Source organism: Marmota flaviventris, chromosome 4 (assembly GCF_047511675.1).
Source record: "Marmota flaviventris isolate mMarFla1 chromosome 4, mMarFla1.hap1, whole genome shotgun sequence".
NCBI classification, from domain to species: domain Eukaryota; kingdom Metazoa; phylum Chordata; class Mammalia; order Rodentia; family Sciuridae; genus Marmota; species Marmota flaviventris.
In genome coordinates this window covers 31,515,343-31,533,020 of record NC_092501.1, presented here as the reverse complement: position 1 = coordinate 31,533,020, position 17,678 = coordinate 31,515,343, and the positions used below count along the sequence as shown (strand labels likewise).

At 37.8% G+C, this 17,678-nt stretch overlaps 1 protein-coding gene across 3 annotated transcripts in view; it reads left to right on the top strand.

The window, feature by feature from the left end:
* LOC114083696 (ectonucleoside triphosphate diphosphohydrolase 1-like) overlaps positions 1-17,678 on the top strand; it is a 97,285-nt gene that overhangs the window by 55,534 nt on the left and 24,073 nt on the right. For all 3 annotated transcript variants that reach the window (XM_071611051.1, XM_071611053.1, XM_071611052.1), the window contains 3 exons: positions 8,487-8,604; positions 14,841-14,991; positions 17,016-17,175. In XM_071611051.1, the coding sequence (XP_071467152.1) occupies positions 8,487-8,604; positions 14,841-14,991; positions 17,016-17,175 (429 nt within the window). The remainder of the gene's footprint in view (positions 1-8,486; positions 8,605-14,840; positions 14,992-17,015; positions 17,176-17,678) is intronic.

Here is a 17,678-nt window from a genome sequence, read left to right as displayed (position 1 = left end):
TACCATGTTCTATGGTCACAGTCATATGCTCATATCCTAGGGTCTAGTTTTATCTCTACAACTTACTCATTTTTCATCATGGGTCAATCACAACACTGCACTCTGCTCTTTTTGCTCTGTTATTATCACTATCACCAAAATAATAAAATTTATTAGCTCTGTATAAAGCATATCAGAAATCAAAGATTATAGAGAAGATGTGTTTCTTATCTTCAAAAATATAGAGAAAGCAGGAAAATAAATACAAAAAGGTGAAAGGATGTCTGCATGTATCAAACAGAGTCATTTGAAATAAATTCTTAGGAAAATTTCTTGTGAAATTTCTACATTTAAAGAGCTAGTTAAAGTCATTAAAATCATTAGGCTTATTAACATTCTGTGTTGTATTTCTGCTTCATTTTCAGTTTATTAAAGTCTTGAATTATGTTCATTATTTAATCTGTTCATTAAAAAACAAAACATGCAGTAAATTTATATTTATTGAAAACATACCACTTTAAACTTGCACTGAAGTGAGAATAAACAAATCTGTAAAGGTCAGGCTGGTACAAACATGCTAACAAGCACACATGTGCACATGGGCAATGGCATATCCAGAGGTTGACTTAACTACAGAGGTCCTTGAACGTGTGTGCAAAAGTACATTCTCTGGTATTTAAGGTGATGACCTGTGAGGCTGGATGGATGAATGCACATGCCAGGGTTCTGAAACTTATGCCTCCCACCCAAAGCTCTTGCGATAAAGAAGAGGAGTGGGTGTTACATTGGTGTCCTTTTGTCACACAAGTTTGCCCCAGTGAGGCTGAGTGCAGCAGCTGCTTTGTCTAGACAGAAGGCCGAGGCTGTCTCACTGTCCATGCTCTCTTGCCTTTTAATGTTGAGTGATGTTGGTTCTCTTGGCAAAACTTCACTCACAGTAGAAGGCTCATGACATCTTGGTTCTGCTATTTGTTTACCAGCTCCAAAAGAGCATGACTGCCTTCTTGATATGACCTTTTTGCATGTTCAGTGTTACATCACTGGAGAGAAGGACTGCCCAGAAGGCAAAATCCATGACAGACTCAGGCTCTGTGCTCCCAGTGAATACTTGTGGTCATGGATGACTTTCCTTCATTCACTCTGGTCTTCAAGTCCATTGTGCTTCTGTGTTGTTATGCTGGCCTGGCAAATGGAACAAGGACTTTGGCATTCTTTCAGTCAAAGGTATGGGTATTTGAAGAGCAGCCACTGACATTGAAATGAATCTATGTTACATCACTGATTTATTTCACACAAAGGTAGTTTGATATAAGAAAACTAGCTATCTGTTGAGATTGTGTACTAATTTAAGTATGAATTCTGCCACATAAAAAGGAGAAAAAAATTGGGCAATACAAACACAGAATAGTTCCATCACTGCAGAAAGTTCTACTGAACATTGCAACTTTAGAGTAAACTCTTTGAAATATCTGTGAAAACATTCAAAGCTAGGTTATATGAATAAGGTATGTGATAAAACATTTTATAAAATCTAAAGTAAGGGAAAAAATGAAACATTTTTGTGTGACTTGTAAACTAGTACCAGGATCATCCCTAGATATCATGGCTACTAAAGCATTTTAGGTGGTTAATTGGAATAATGTACAATCGTCTTTCAGTATCTTTGAGGGATTAGTTCCAAGACTGCCTCATAGATTCCCAAATCTGTAGATGCTCAAGTCTTTTATATAAAATGGGGGATTATTTGCATAAAATGACTGTACATCCTCCAACATGTTTTAAATCATCTCTAGATTACTTATAATAGCTTATATAATATACATTGTATGTAAGTGGTAGTTATACTCTATTTTTTAGATAATAATGACAGGAAAAAATAGTCTTAATGTTTAGTATAGATGAAATTATTTTCAAATACTCTTGCTCCTTAGTTGGTTGGATCCATGGGTGTGGAATTCACAGAGATAGAAGGCTGACTGTTTTGTGTCTACAAATTACCACTTAAAAAATAACATTATTTGGATATTTGTTCTGTGCTGATGATCCAATATTGTGTTATATCTGCTGACCCTATCTGGCTTCAGCCTTGTTGGGGAGGTGGTGGCCTCATGCCTGGGGCACATCTGCACAACACTGCCACAACTCCTTGTTGTACTGATGTTTTTACTTGGCCAGATACTGCTAGGGTATGCAGACAGTGGCTAGGTTTCATTTGTCTTCACATACATTTTATTTGTTCATTGACTTAACAAAAAGTCTTTGAACATCAGCTCTATTTTCAGTTTTGGAGAGAGAGTGATAAGCAAAATTGGCAAAGTACATGCCCTCATTGAGTCTAGTGAGGGAAATAATCATTAATCAAATAAGCACAAAGTAAAGTTCAATTACAAAGAACAAAACATCTGAATTGGGTGGTGGCTTCCCAAAATTTATTGACTCAGTGGATAAAGTGAATATCTTGAATAGATAAAACTGCTCCCTTCTTGGATGTGAAGGGCACAGGACCTACCTTGCAGCAGGGAGCATCAGTGTGGGAAGCAGACCCTTGCTTCAGGACCCTCTAGAGATCCCGGTCACCCACTGTCACCCTAGTGCCTTCTCAGGGCCTGGGGATCTACTCCTTAATTGCCTGCTCCCCACTGCACACTGGGAGTTGGCGTACTGTCACATTAGCATGAACATCCCACATTTTGGCACACAGACTGGCCAATGTGAAATCACATGCCTTCCTTAAAAGTTGCCACTTACATGGAATATAGCCTCAGTGACTAGACTGTTTTCATTTTGTTTCCAGATCTACTGTTTTCTAGTTGAGACTTTGGGTAATTAAATTCCTCAGTTTTCACATACAAAGAGATAATAACAGTACCTACTTGGAGAATGGTTGTGGGGATTAAATGGTATAAAATATATGACTGACTTCTCAGAATGCTGAGCACATCAGAAGCCCTCAGCAGACACCAAATGTCAACATTGCTTTACTGAAGATGTATTCTATGAAAGACCTCAAGCTTGTAGGGTGGTATACATAGCTAGCACTCTGTAGGGGTTCTGACTGCTGCTAAAAGGTAATTGCTCTTCCCCATGCCTTTATTTTTCCAAAATGAACTAAAGTGCTACTCTTAGATTAGTATTTCTGATTTTGTTTTTATGAAGAATTTGCTTTGCATTCCAAATACTCTTGGAAAATATCTGTATTAATTTTATTCTACTGGACTTTAACATTATCTGCATTAGAAAATAGCATCTGGAGATGGATTATGGTCATAGTTTTAGAACAATGTGAATATACTTAATTCTATGGAACTGTATACTTAAAAATGGTTAAAATGCTAAATTTTGTGTTATGTGTATTTTACCACTGTTTATAAGACAAATGACAAAGCAAAGCAGTAGTTTGTATTGAAGACGTAGCATCTCATTTAAAGAAAAAGAGAAACGAGAAAGGAAGAAAATGGTCTGTAAATGTTTATAGGTCCTGCTTGCATCTCTATAATTAATCTGGTTTGTTTATAGAGTACTAGAGTCACATTCAAAGGATAAGCTTTGTTTATATACCAGCCTTTCTAAGCCAGACTGATGAGATGGATAATGTTATTGCTAAAGCTCAGGAACTTTGAAGAAAGCTTTTGAAGAAACAGTATGTCTAAAGGAACCTGTGAAATTAGTGATCACACTGTTGCCTGTGTTGCCTGCTATCATAGTTCATTTTGAGTTGCTCTAACAGAATGCCACAGACAAGATAATTTATAAAACACAGAAATTAATTTTCTCATTAATCTGGAGACTGAGAGAAAACAGCATCTGGATCAAGCACCCAGCATGTTTGGTATCTTGTAAGGTCCTAGTTTTTTTTCCAAGATGGCAACTTAAATACTATATCTCAGGAAAGGAAAAACACTGTTCCTGGTATAGCAGTCAAGAAGAGGAGGGCAGATGCAGATGTACTTTCATTAAGCCATATTTGTCATTAATCCATTCCTGGAAGCAGAGCTTTTAGGTTTTAAACTCTCTCATTAGCCCCCCCCCCCAACTACTGTTGTGTTGTTGATTGTGTTTCCAAACAATAATATTGCAGGGGAAACATTCTCCTGGCTTATAAGGTATTTGGAGGATTGCATGAAACCATTCCAATGCCACTTCTTTATATTAGATTGTGTTAATCTCTTTTAGGATTGCAAGGAATTTAGGAAACGTATAGTTCCATCCTCCCTTTGTTTTTTCATCTGACTTGACAATATCTGCTGGATTCCTTTTTTTTTTTTTTTTTGCTTAATATTTAGTAGTATATACCATGGAGGATGCTGGCTATACTGTGGAAAGTACAGTAGATCTACCCTCATGTGGGTTAAAATCTAATGGGAAAAACAGACATTAATCAAATAGCTACATAAATACATAATTACAAAATGTGCTCAGTGTTGTCTTTATAAGAAAAAGACAAGCATTCTAATTAGGATGGTAGAACCTAATCAGAGGAGAACAGAGAAGGTGGGGATCTCAGGCGAGGGGCTTTCTGGATAATGGCACTGGAGCATAAATTGTGTGGCCCATAGACAGGTATAAGCAGGCCAGTGCAACCGTAATTGTTAAACAAGGAGATTTAGACAAAAAGATTCAATGTCCCACTTCTGGAGAGTCAGGAAGAACCTCTAACACTCCAGTTTTCTCTTTCTTGCTACCTAAAGAGATTACACAAAAGCCTGGAACCATGATATTTGTGCAGGTAGAATTATTTCCATCCCAAGGAGTGGTCTGCCCTACCTTCATGTGGCCTCTAGTCTCAGTGAGCTCAGGATCTGTTGCCATCCACATTTACATGTCTTCACAAGGCCACAAGGGTGCTGGTGGCCCTATCCATCAGGGAAAGTCATTTCTACGGTTCTGCTTCCCAGACCATCACTTCTGTTCATGAGACATTGCTCATGAAGATCAGTTATGCTCACTAAAATCATGTGCATGATCAAAATTAGCTTAGGATAAGATTGTATGCACAGTTAAGATTACAACTGTATTAAAATATTTATTGAAAAAAGACTAGAAAAAAATTAACACATTATTTTTAGGAATAAAATAAAAATATGTAGATGGAATGTTAAATGTCATTTTTTTCTGTTCATTTTCTAAGTGATTAACTTTTAGTACTCTTAAAATAGAAAATAATATTAAAAGAACAATAAAGGATTGACACCACTTGAATCTTTGATTTTTTTTTCTTTGATATGAAGGACATGTTCACATGGGCTTTTAGAAATGTTTTAAGTATGAGCCACAAAGAAACACTGGGTTCTTCCACTGCCAGGCTTCTCTGAGACATTCACTAGATAATAGGCTTGTTAGGCTAGGAGAGGGATAGAGCAGGAACATTCCCTAAGCTTCTGGGAAGCTTTATATGCTGAGATGCTTTCTGAAATGCGCCCTGGAAAAAATGCTGTGGTGATGGGAAAAAAAAACAAAAAGTGGTAGCTACCTGGGCTACAGGTAGACCCTATAGCCACGAAAAGCATACTACCCAAATGCCCAAACTGAGAGCTTCCAGAAAAGCAAGCTTTAGCTATCTCAAGAAAAGAACCATTTTTTTAATTTTGCAAAAGATTTCAGAAGAAAGAAGAGACAAATTTGGTGCAGCTCAACAGGTTAGCATTGTATGCTGTAAACAAAAGGTAAAATGTCCTCAATTCTTGAGTAAAAATGCACTCTGCCCCCTTTTAAAATGCTTGCAAACAAAATGTAGTAAATGCTTTCATTTCTCAACCACCTCACTGTGCAGGGCCTTAGAGAAGCAGGCTGAGAGAAGGAAGCCTGGCAACTTGGAAGGGTTACTTTCGTGTCTACAGTTGGAATAGAATGTTCCAATTCCAGATAAAAGTGGCTATTGTTGCTGCCTCACTACCTTTTATCATATGTCCTTGCAGTTGGAAAAATTTTGGCAGAGAGAATTCAGGAACCCTGCTAGTAAACAATAGAATTTTCTACTGTGTAACTCTTTTTCCACCCTGGGAAGTTTCCCACGGTTCCAGAGACTCTGGGCTCTAGTCAGTGTCCCTTTCTGCCCACAAAGGCTGCTAAAACCTTTCTAGGATTCCTTTGATAACAAGCCTAGATGCAAGGTCTGTCCAGCCTGCTTGCTTGCCCTGCCCAGGGCCTTTCTTTCTGAGGGCAAAATGCTAGTGCCTAGAGGGGCTCCCTGTGGTGCACGAGAAGGCAGGGAACACTGTGAAGATTGACAGGCTCAAGGGTACTCACACCAGTACTGCTTCCTGGTCTGTAGTGAAGTGCATTGAAGTTGGTCACTCAAGAGGCCCTATCTTTAGCTATTCCTAGTGGTCCGGGGAGGTCTCATTCTTGTCCTAGTTTCTCCCTGGAGGTTTTTAAGTCCTCCTACTTGGTAAGACAATGTGAGGATGGCAGTGGCGAGGTGGGGTGAGAGCTAAATTAAATGCTTTCAAATGGCAGACCACACTTTGAGGTCCTCAGTGAAATAAGCAGCAAAGTGTGACAAGGGTTGGCTCACATTTCAGAAGTGCCTCCTTTGCTTCTCTTCCTTTTGCTTCCCCATATACTTCCCTCCATGTTTCTCTCTAGGATAGAGATCATAGAAAGTGCATGTGCCACCATATTATCAACACAAGCCCATGGCAGATGTCATTAATCTCCATGGCATTTTTTCCTCCTGATTCAGCTCAGGGATATAACCAAAGTGAGTACAAACTGATAAAAATGGGCATTTGGCAGTCTACTCCTGGGTAGATACCAAAGAAAATGAGAGCTTATTTCCACAAAATGCAATGTGCTAGAATGTCCCTGGCACCTATACTGCCAACATCCCCCAACAAAATGTGTAATATATGCATATGATGAAATATTCTGTAATAATGGAAAAGGAAGAAGTACTGATACACACAGTTTGAATGTACCTTACAGATGCAGGGTAAAGTTAAACAGAAAAGAGGAGCACACTATGTGAATCCTATTTATTGCAGTACAAAAACAGGCAGAACTCATCAATGGTGATGGAAATCAAGACAGTGGTTACACGTGGGGCAAAATGACTAAGAGGGCTATTAGGAATCCTACTGGGCAGCTAGAAAATGTTCTGTACCCTGATATTCCTGTACAGCTAGGCTTCTAGTATAACCACCACCAAATAGTTGTTGGTGGTTATACAGATGTGCACATTTGCAGAATTTCAGAGATACACATCTAAGATTTGTGTAATTTTTTTATAGTCAATTTTACCAGTTTGAAAACGATTCCCCATCCCTTGCTTCTCTTTCCATGTATAAGGCCTTAAGCATACAGTCTTGAGTCTGACTGTAATTCAGATTCATGCTCTATCCCCTAATGGCTTTGTATATTGAATAAATTACTTAACTTTTTGTACTTTAGCTTCTCACCTCTATAGAAGAAATAAAAATAGCACCTACTTTATAGAACTATTCTGCTTCATATTACATGTGCCTAGCACATTTAATGCACTCCTGTAATATAGTATGGTAGTTTTGTTCTTCTCCCTCTCTCCTCTGACCATCTAGTTCTTCTTTAAACTGTTTTCCTTTTCTCCCCCCTTTTTTTTCTTTCTTTACTCTCCCCTTACTCTTTATGAAGATTGAGCTGAAATCTTATGAATACAATTTCAAAATTAATGACACAATTAAAAAGCAAGTACATTTAATATTTTCTATGCCTCTCTTTAAAAAAATCATATTACTGAACTAAAATTAGAAGAAGGTATTGATTATTGGCTTTGAAACTTTCAATGGATTAATAATGGTTCCCCAACTTTTCTGTACAACACAATCACAAGGGATTGCATAAAAATTACCAAGCCCAGGCCCACATACCAGACCCATTAGATCACAGTATCTGGTAGGGGACACAGGCATCATGGTCTGTGCAGCTCTTCAGGTGGTTTCAGTGTGTAGACAAGTCTGGCAACTACTACATTACTTGCTTTCTGTTCATTCCTTGGGGATCTGAATTTTTGCTGTACCTTAGAATGACCTAAGAAGTTTCTAACTAATATTTCCACTCAGGTTCTGCCCTGGGTAAGGCCTGACATTTCTAATGTTCAGTCAGCATAGAGAGCTTTGCCCTAAAAAGACAGGTGTCTTGGTCACTTTACTGATCCAGGTAACTACAGCCCTCCATCCTGGCCTAGTGTTCCTCTCAAATCAAAATGCTTTCTTAATTAGGTGCAGTGGTGCACGCCTGAAATGCCAGCATCTCGGGAGGCTGAGGCAGGAGGGTCACGAGTTCACAGCTAGACTCAGCAACTTAGCAGGGCATTTAGCAACTCAGTGAGATCCTGTCTCTAAATAAAATATAGAAAAGGGCTGGGAATGTTGCTCAGTGGTTAAGCAACCCTGGGTTCAATCCCAAATACAAAAAAAAAAAAAGTTTTCTCCTTGTGGTTTTGATAACCCTGTCCTTGTCACATTTCTGTTGAAAGCTGAATATGAAGAATGATGTGATACTGATAAGTTTTTGTCTTGTTTTGCCTTCAGTATGGAATTGTGCTGGATGCAGGCTCTTCTCACACAAGTTTGTACATCTACAGCTGGCCATCTGAAAAGGAGAATGACACAGGGATAGTTCAACAGATAGAAGAATGCCAAGTGGCCGGTAAGGTGAAGAAAAGGGAAGGGGACACAGTGGGATATGTGAACATGAGAGGCTATGAAAGCAGAGCAGAAGAGGAGAAGGAGTCCCAAATATAGGATGCCAATGAAGGACACAGTGGAGCTGCTATTGTAACTTTTTACCATCATAAAAATAATATCAAAATTAGTCCTTAATGATCAATCCCTTGGAAAATAAGCAAATCTATAAATAATTGTAGCTTAGTGATAGAGTAGCATGTTAATATACACCAGGCCCCAGCAACACACACACACACACACACACACACACACACACACACGATGGAAGTAATTAAGTAATACCAATTCCCCACTAATGGATCACTTCTGTGTGTCTTGCACTGACCAAGAACTAAACATTTTTTATTTCATTTCATCCTATATCTTCCTGCTGAGGTAGGTATTATATCCTATTTTTTTTGCACTTTCATTTATTTATTTTAAATCGTTATATATGACAACAGAATGCATTACAATTCATATTACACATATAGAGCACAATTTTTCCTATCTCTGGTGGTACACAAAGTAAAGTCACATCCTTTGTGTCTTTATACATGTACTAAAGGTAATGATGACCATCGCTTTCCACTGTCTTTCCTACCCCTAAACCCCCTCCCTTCTCCTCCCTCCTCTTTCCCCTTTGCCCTAGCTAGAGTTCATTTAATCCTCCCATTCTGCCCCCACCACACTGCAGCATATTATGAATCAGTATCCTTATATCAGAGAAATAATCAGCATTTGATTTTTTGGGATTATGCTAAAGCATAATATTCTCCAGATATATCCATTTACCTGCAAATGCCATGATTTTATTCTCTTTTAATGCTGAATAATATTCCATTGTGTGAATGTATATGTGTGTGTGTGTGTGTGTGTATACCACATTTTTTTATCCATTCATCTATTTAAGGGCATCTAGATTGGTTCCAGTTTAGCTATTGTGAACTGTGCTGTTATAAATATTGATGTGGCTGTGTCCCTACAGTATGCTGGTTTTTAAAAATTAATTAATTATTTATTTTTATTATTTCTTACATACATCACAATAGAGGAGTGCATTACATTCATAATTTTTTTGCATTGCAATTCTTAATACACATTTATACCACAATTTATCAAACCTCTGTTTGTATATAAGGTATGTTGACACCAAATTCACATCTTCATACATGAATTTTTTTATAATGATGACCGTCTCCTTCCACTATCCTTCTATTCCCAATCTCCCTCCCTTTCCCTCCCACCCCTATTCCCTATCTAGAGGTAAACTTCCTCCCTCGCTCTCCCTCCCAACTCCATTTTGAATCACCCCCCTTATATCAGAGAAGACATTCGGCATTTGTTTTTTTGGGATTAGCATAATCTTCTCTAATGCCATTCATTTCCCTGCAAATGCCATGATCAGTATGCTGTTTTTAAGGGGTTTATGGGTGTTGATTTTATATCCTGCTACTTTGCTGAATTAATTTACTAGTTCTAGAAGTCTTCTTGTGGAATTTTTTTGGTCTTCTAGATATAGAATCATATTGTTCGCAAATATGCTAATTTGAGTTCTTCTTTTCCTATCCATATCCCTTTAATTTCTTTCTTCTGTCTAATTTCTGGCCAGTGTTTCAAGAACTATGATAAATAGAAGTGGTGAAAGAGGGCATCCCTCTCTTGTTCCAGTTTTTCGGGGGAATGCTTTCAATTCTTCTCCATTTAGAATGATTTTGGCCTGGGACTTAGTGTAGATATCCTTCATAATGTTGAGATATGTTCCTGTTATCCCTAGTTTTTCTAGTGTTTTGAACATGAAGGGATGCTGTATTTTGTCTAATGCTTTTTCTGCATCTATTGAGATGATCATATGATTCTTATCTTTTAGTCTATTGATGTGATGGATTACATTTATTGATTTCCATATGTTAAACCAACCTTACATCCCTGGAATGAACCCCACTTGATCGTGGTGCACTATCTTTTTTTTTTTTTAATTTTTGTTGTTGTTGTTGGACCTTTATTTTATTTATTTATATGTGGTGCTGAGAATCAAACCCAGTGCTTCACACATGCTAGGTAAGTGCTCCACCACTGAACCACAACCACATCCTGGTATACAATTTTTTTTGATATGTTTTTGTATTCAATTTGCCAGAATTTTGAGAATTTTTGCATTTATGTTCATTAGAGATATTGATCTGAAGTTTTCTTTCTTTGATGTGGTTTTGGAATCAGGGTGATATTGGCTTCATAGAATGAGTTTGGAAGTGCTGCCTCTTTTTCCATTTTCTGAAATAAATTGAAGAGTATTGGTATTAGTTCTCCTTATAGGTCTTATAGAACTCAGCTGTGTATGTATCCGGTCTTGGGCTTTTTTTGGTTGGTAGGCTTCTAATGGCGTCTTCTATTTTATCACCTGATATTGGCCTGTTTAAATTGTGTATATTACCCTTATTCAATTTGGGAAAATCATATGACTATAGAAGTTTGTTGATGCCTTTGATATTTTCTATTTTATTGGAGTACAAGTTTTCTAAATAATTTCTAATTATCTTCTGTGTCTGTGGTGATATTTCCTTTTTCATCATGTATGTTAGTAATTTGAGTTTTTTCTCTCCTTCTCTTTGTTAGCATGGCCAAGGGTCTGTCAATTTTACTTATTTTTTCAAGGAACCAACTTTTTGTTTTGTCAATTTTTTTCAATTGTTTTGTTTCAATTTCATTGATTTCAGCTCTGATTTTAATTATTTCCTGTCTTCTACTGCTTTGAGTGTAGATTTGTTCTTCTTCTTCTAGGACTTTGAGATGTAATGTTTAGTCATTTGTTTGTTGACTTTTTCTTTTAAGGAATGAACTCCATGCAATGAACTTTCCTCTTAGAACTGCCTTCTTGGTGTCCCAGAGATTTCGATATGTTGTTTCTGTGTTCTCATTCACATCTAAACATTTTTTAATCTCCTCCTGATGTCTTCTGCAACCCATTGTTTATTCAGTGGTATTATTTAGTCTCCAGGTATTGGAGTAGCTTTAATTTCTTATTTTATCATTGATTTCTAATTTTATTCCATTATGGTCTGATAGAATGCAGGGTAGTATCTCTACTTTCTTATATATGCTAAGAGTTGCTTTGTGGCATAGTATATGTTCTATTTTAGAGAAGGATCCATGTGCTGCTGAAAAGAAAGTGTATTTGCTCGTTGAAGGATGAAATATTCTATATATGACTGTTAAGTCTAAGTTATTGATTATATTATAGAGTTCTATAGTTTCTTTGTTCAGCTTTTGTTTGGAAGATCTCTCCAGTGGTGAAAGAGGTGTGTTGAAGTCACCCAAAATTATTATGTTGTTGTCTATTTGACTCTTGAACTTGAGAAGAGTTTGTTTGATGAACAAAGATTCTCCATTGTTTGGGGCATATATATTTATAATTGTTAAATCTTGTTGGTATATGGTTCCCTTGAGCAGTATGTTCCCTTGAGCAGTAAGTCCTTCTTTATCCCCTGTTAATTAACTTTGGCTTCAAGTCTACTTTATTTGATATGAGGATGGAAACCCCTGCTTGCTTCCACAGTCCATGTGAGTGGTATTATTTTTCCCAACCTTTCACCTTCAGTCTGTGGATGTCTTTTCCTATGAGATGTGTCTCTTGGAGGCAGCATATTATTGGCTCTTTTTTTTTTTTTTTATCCAATCTGCTGGTCTATGACTTTTGATTGGTGAGTTTAGGCCATTAACATCCAGGGTTATTATTGAAACATGATTTATATTCTCAGCCATTTTTGTGTATATTTGGTATTTAACTTGACTTGATTTCTTCTCTGATTAGTTTTTCCTTTAGTTTATTTTCCATTTTTAAAAAACGAAGGGACTGGATTGAAGACACGAATGGTGTGACTCTAATTTGTGGACAACCAGAGATATGAAAAATTGTCCTCTAAATGTATAATATGAGTTGTAATGCATTCTGCTGTCATATGTAACAAATTAGAATAAAAAGTAATTTTTAAAAAATGAGGGCACTGAGATTGAGCGAGGTCACATACTACTTGTTTAAGGTTACTTGAACTAGTAAGAAGCTGGGATTCGAACTAACGCCTGCCTGACTTCAAACCCACATCTTAGTGGTTCCCGATTTGAAAGTGTATCATAACCACCTGAAGGGCTTTTAAAACAGAGATGCACAGCCCTATACGCAGAACTTCAGTGTCAGCAGATCTGGAAGAAAGCCTGAAAATTTGTATTTCTAACAAGTTTCCAGGTGATGCAGAAGGTGCTGGTCCAAAGAATTGCTGTTCTGTTAATCTTTGCACTTTAATCTACAGGTTGGAAGAAATATTGACAGGCCTTCAGCACAGGAGAGACCAGATCATAGACTTTTAGGGATCTCAAGGATCTTTTAAATCTTGTTTCTTTTACAGAGCCTTTTTAAATTTTTTTATTGATTTTTTTAAAAAAATAAATGACAGTGGAATGCATTACAATTCTTATTACACATATACAGCACAACTTTTCATATCTCTGATTGTATATAAAGTATGTTGACACAAATTCATGTCTTTATACATGTACTTTGGATAATGATGTCCATCACATTTCACCATCCTTGCTAACCCCCTGCCCCTTCCCTCCCCTTTCCACCCCTCTTTCCTATCTAGAGAGTGTTTACAGAGTTTTCTTCTCTGTTTTTTTTACAGAGAAGATTAGTGCCTTGCAAGTAGCAATAGGACTAGGACAGGAATCTAGGTCTCACCGTGCTCTAGGATTCCTGCTGCTCTGAACCACTGCATTACAGTGTGTGTGTGTGTGTGTGTGTGTGTGTGTGTGTGTGTGTTTCTAGTCAGTTTTCTTTTAAGGCTCTGATCCAAGGAAGCTTTGGCTTTCTGCCCTCTCTCCACCCAGTACCCCATCAGGCACTAGAAATTACCATGTCATACCAGAATCTCTCTTTTATCTCTTTAGGCCTTTTAAGCAAGAACCTACTGTTAGTTTTCAGTCAGACAGGAACCCTGGATCCTAGAAGGTAATTGACTTTTAGTCTGATGGCTTGTGGAGTTCACTAATTTTCATAATTTGTCAAGAAAGTACTAGGGCATGTTTCCAGGAAACAAAATCCTTATACCAAGTGGCTAGATGTTCTAAGACATTGGCCCCATCAATTCTGAGACAATATTTCCTCTAATTTATTAAAGTCCAGATTCCTCATTTTAATTCAATGCCTTCCATTCTTACAAAAGTGGTGTTTTTTTTTAATCTAACAGATATATGTTTTCTGAGGCTCATCCCATGAGTGCATGAATATTTGACCTAACAAATACAGTATTTTCCCCCTCTCCAGAGAGAGAAAGAGAGAGAGAGAGAGAGTAAGAGAGAAAGAAATACTAAGTCCTGGTTTTCTGAATCCAAAAAGCTGGTAATTTAGAGCCAATTTTCTCATTAAAGTTAAATAAATTAGCTGTTTTAAAACCTGTGAATGAGATCTGCTTAACTTATTTGAATAATTATCTTTAAATCAAATACTTGCAATGATGTACTAATAGTGTGACATTTATCTTAATGTGAGATGAAAATATTGAGTGTTAACTTTTAAAAGCTTCAGGAATCTTCATCCTCTCCATAGCAGTAGTCATTTTCACTCTAAAACTAGAGGAAAAGTTTTACTAGGGAAGCAGAGTATTGGAGTGGGAAAGTCACTGAAGAATCAAGGATTCTATTCCTTCTTTTGCTAATGAAGGAAAAAAAACCCACCTCAGAAATTTTAGGCACTTCCCTTGATCACATAGCCAGTAGCAGCTTCTATCTTTTCACTAGAAGCAAGTATGTCTGGTGCTTAATTTAACTTTTGCTATAAATATAATTTTTATTTAGGTATTCTAGGAACTAATGTTGCTAATTATAATTTTGTGGAAGAATCATACAGAAGTAGCTAATAGAGAAGCACACTGTAAGATCCACATCAAATTCTGAGACAACATTATACAATTACTTGAAATTGTACTATCCAGTGGCAAAATTATCAAGCACCAGACGGACTTTCCTCCACATTTGAAAATTAAATCATAACAATGTTAAGTCCAGTGAGTTACCCTCTATGTATAGTAACTTAATATATATCACATCAGGAAATTGATTTTTTTCTTGTATTTTCACAGCAATACTATATTTTCTCTGATATTGTCAAGGTATGTCCTATATATTTTTTAAAAAATGATTATCCTCTTCTATATCTTTCCGTAGGTCCTGGAATCTCAAAATATGCTCAGAAATTACAGGAAATAGGTGACTACCTGGCTGAATGCATGGAAAAGACCAGGGACGTGATTCCAGTGTCCAAGCACCATGAGACACCTGTTTACCTGGGAGCCACAGCAGGCATGCGGTTGCTCAGGTATGGCAGCATATAGAGTTCAGAGAGGCAGCACCAGAGCCCCTGAAATTATAAGAGATAACCACACTTCCCTAGCACACCAAATGCTACACATTCTAAAGAAAGAAAATTTCAATAAGTGAGTAAAACTCCCCAAACCTAGTATATATAATATTAAGATTTTGAGTATGTAAAGAAGCTTTGCATCGGCCATGTGGTATGTGCCTGAAATCCGAGCTACTAAGGATGCTGAGAGAGGATGTATGAGGTGATAGTGAGAAAATTAAAGAGACCACTTCTCAAAAAAAGCCTTGCCCATTTGCCCATTGTAAACTCAAGTGGGAAAAGACACACAGAGAGAAAGACTGAGCCTATGTGCTCTGAGATTTGGAGACACAGAATTAGTCAATCAATATCTGGGTGTAGGCAGACTAGAGGAGACCCACAGATGTCCCAAGACATTTATAACAAGCACTTTATTGTTCAACACTTGGTCACCTAGTTGCATTATTTGTTTACTTGTTCATTCATCGCTCATGAGTGCCTACTTTGTCCAGAACATGGATGAAGGTGACTCAGCCCCAAGGAAATAGTTCCACCCAGTGTGATCACTTCTTTTACAGAGGAATGATCAGAGCTCCTGTGGGAGCATTTGTCCTGCTCAGGATGAAAGGCCCTCAGAAAGAGGAGATATATGAGCTGAGTCACAAAAGAGGACTTGTCGGGTGAGGGAAGGGTGTTATAGACCAAGTGATAGCACATGTTCAGTAACCCACTGTTATTCAACACCTATTGTGTGTCAGGCACATTCTAAGAGCTGTGATACAGCAATGAAGAGGCAGGGCAAAGTTGCTAACTTGATGCAGTTGGTGTGGAGTTTGTTCTAGGATGTGCAGTGGTGGGGCAATAGGGCATATTCACAGGTCTGTTAGTAGCTCTGCAAAGACAGGAGACAGGGTGCATGTTGTAAAATAATAATAGTAGAAGCTAATATTTATTGAGCACTTGCTGTATTCTTAGAAGAATACTAAATTCATGATATACATTGTTTAATGTAATCACCAAAACAACAGTATGAAGTAGAGGATATGATTAACTGTTTATTAACCAGATAAGGAAGCTGTGGCTCACAAATGTTGAGTAACGCCCAAGGTCCCAAGTCTGCCTGGTAAGGGACAGAGCCAGAGTTGTGAATGGGATTCTGAGAAGTTCTTGTAGACCATGTGAAATTTAGAGTTTATCTTGAAGACAGTGGAAACTCACTTAAAAAAGTTACACAATTGGTGACGCTGGTAAAGAAGATAGATTGCAGTGGAGGGAAGCAAGGGTAAAGGAGGCAGGTAGTGGGTATGGGAGGCATTCAGATGAGAGGTTAGAGTTAGAAGGTACATCCTCTCACCGGGAGGCTCTCAGTGTTGCTTAGCCTAGCTCTTGGAAATTGGTGCATCTCATCTTCATTATGACAACTCCGGAAAACTCCTTTCTTAGGTCTCAAATGGACCCAAGAACTGGTGATAGTATGAGGAAGGTATTTCCCAGTTTGGAAGCAGTAGAAGTTGGCTATGTTCCAGGTGACTTGCCACCTGCTTTCTACCACAGTCCAAATTGAAAACCTCAAGTACAGACTAACTTGTGTAACCAACTAGGAGTCACACAATAATTTTATTTAGATATTCTAGGAACTAATATCACAAACATCAGCTCTAGGCATGGAGATGACAAAATACCCAACTACCATGACCACAAACTTTTTAGAACATTTTATTTTTTGAACCAGGAAACAAAAGAGCAAAGATGTTATTTTAGGAAGACTAACCTACTCAAGGATTGGAGAGATTTGAATTAGGTAAGAGGGGACAAAAAGATTAGCTCAGCCTTGTCCTCAAGTAGAGTTCTTCTGTGAGCCGTGTGTGGGGATTCCCGTTCTCCACTTACTCCAGGATGTTTTGGTTTGTTTCTTTCAGCATTATGTGGAAACTATAGTGGGAATGGGTAGGTGTAGTTATTAAGACCAAGATGATAACCTCACCTCTTCTTTGGTGTAGGATGGAAAGTGAACAACTGGCAGACAGGGTCATTGATGCAGTGATAAGGACCCTCAGCACCTACCCCTTTAACTTCCAGGGTGCCACGATCATCACTGGCCAAGAGGAAGGTGCCTATGGCTGGATTACTATCAACTATCTGCTTGGCAGTTTCTTTCAGGTGATCATCTCACATCACCCATGGAAGTGACTCCATGGGGGTCTATGACCTTGCTTTCTCAGGCAATATTTCATCCAGAGTGAATGATGGATGAAAGAGTGCCATAAATTTATTCCCATGTTTGTAAGAATTACTGGAGGAATAGCTGCCTATCAAGACCTTCCTTAGGGAAGTCTTCATCTCTGGGAGTCAGAGGCAAAGAAAGTCTATCATTAAAAGTAAGAGCAGTTAGTACTTGCCTAGTGCTGATTGCTGTGTGCTGTGCTAGCACTTACTTGTGATGAGAGAATTCATCCTCAAACGACAGTCTGAGGTCTTTACAAGACCCCTTGCACCAAGAAATTTAAGAGGACTCTGCCATTTTAGAGGTGGGTGGTGATGCCTAATGAGGGTAATGATTGTGCTCATGGTCACATGATAATAGCTGACTGAGTGAGCAGTTGAACTTGAGTTGGCCTGGTCCTAGACCCCTTGTTTGTAGCAGTTGTTATACTCCTTCTATG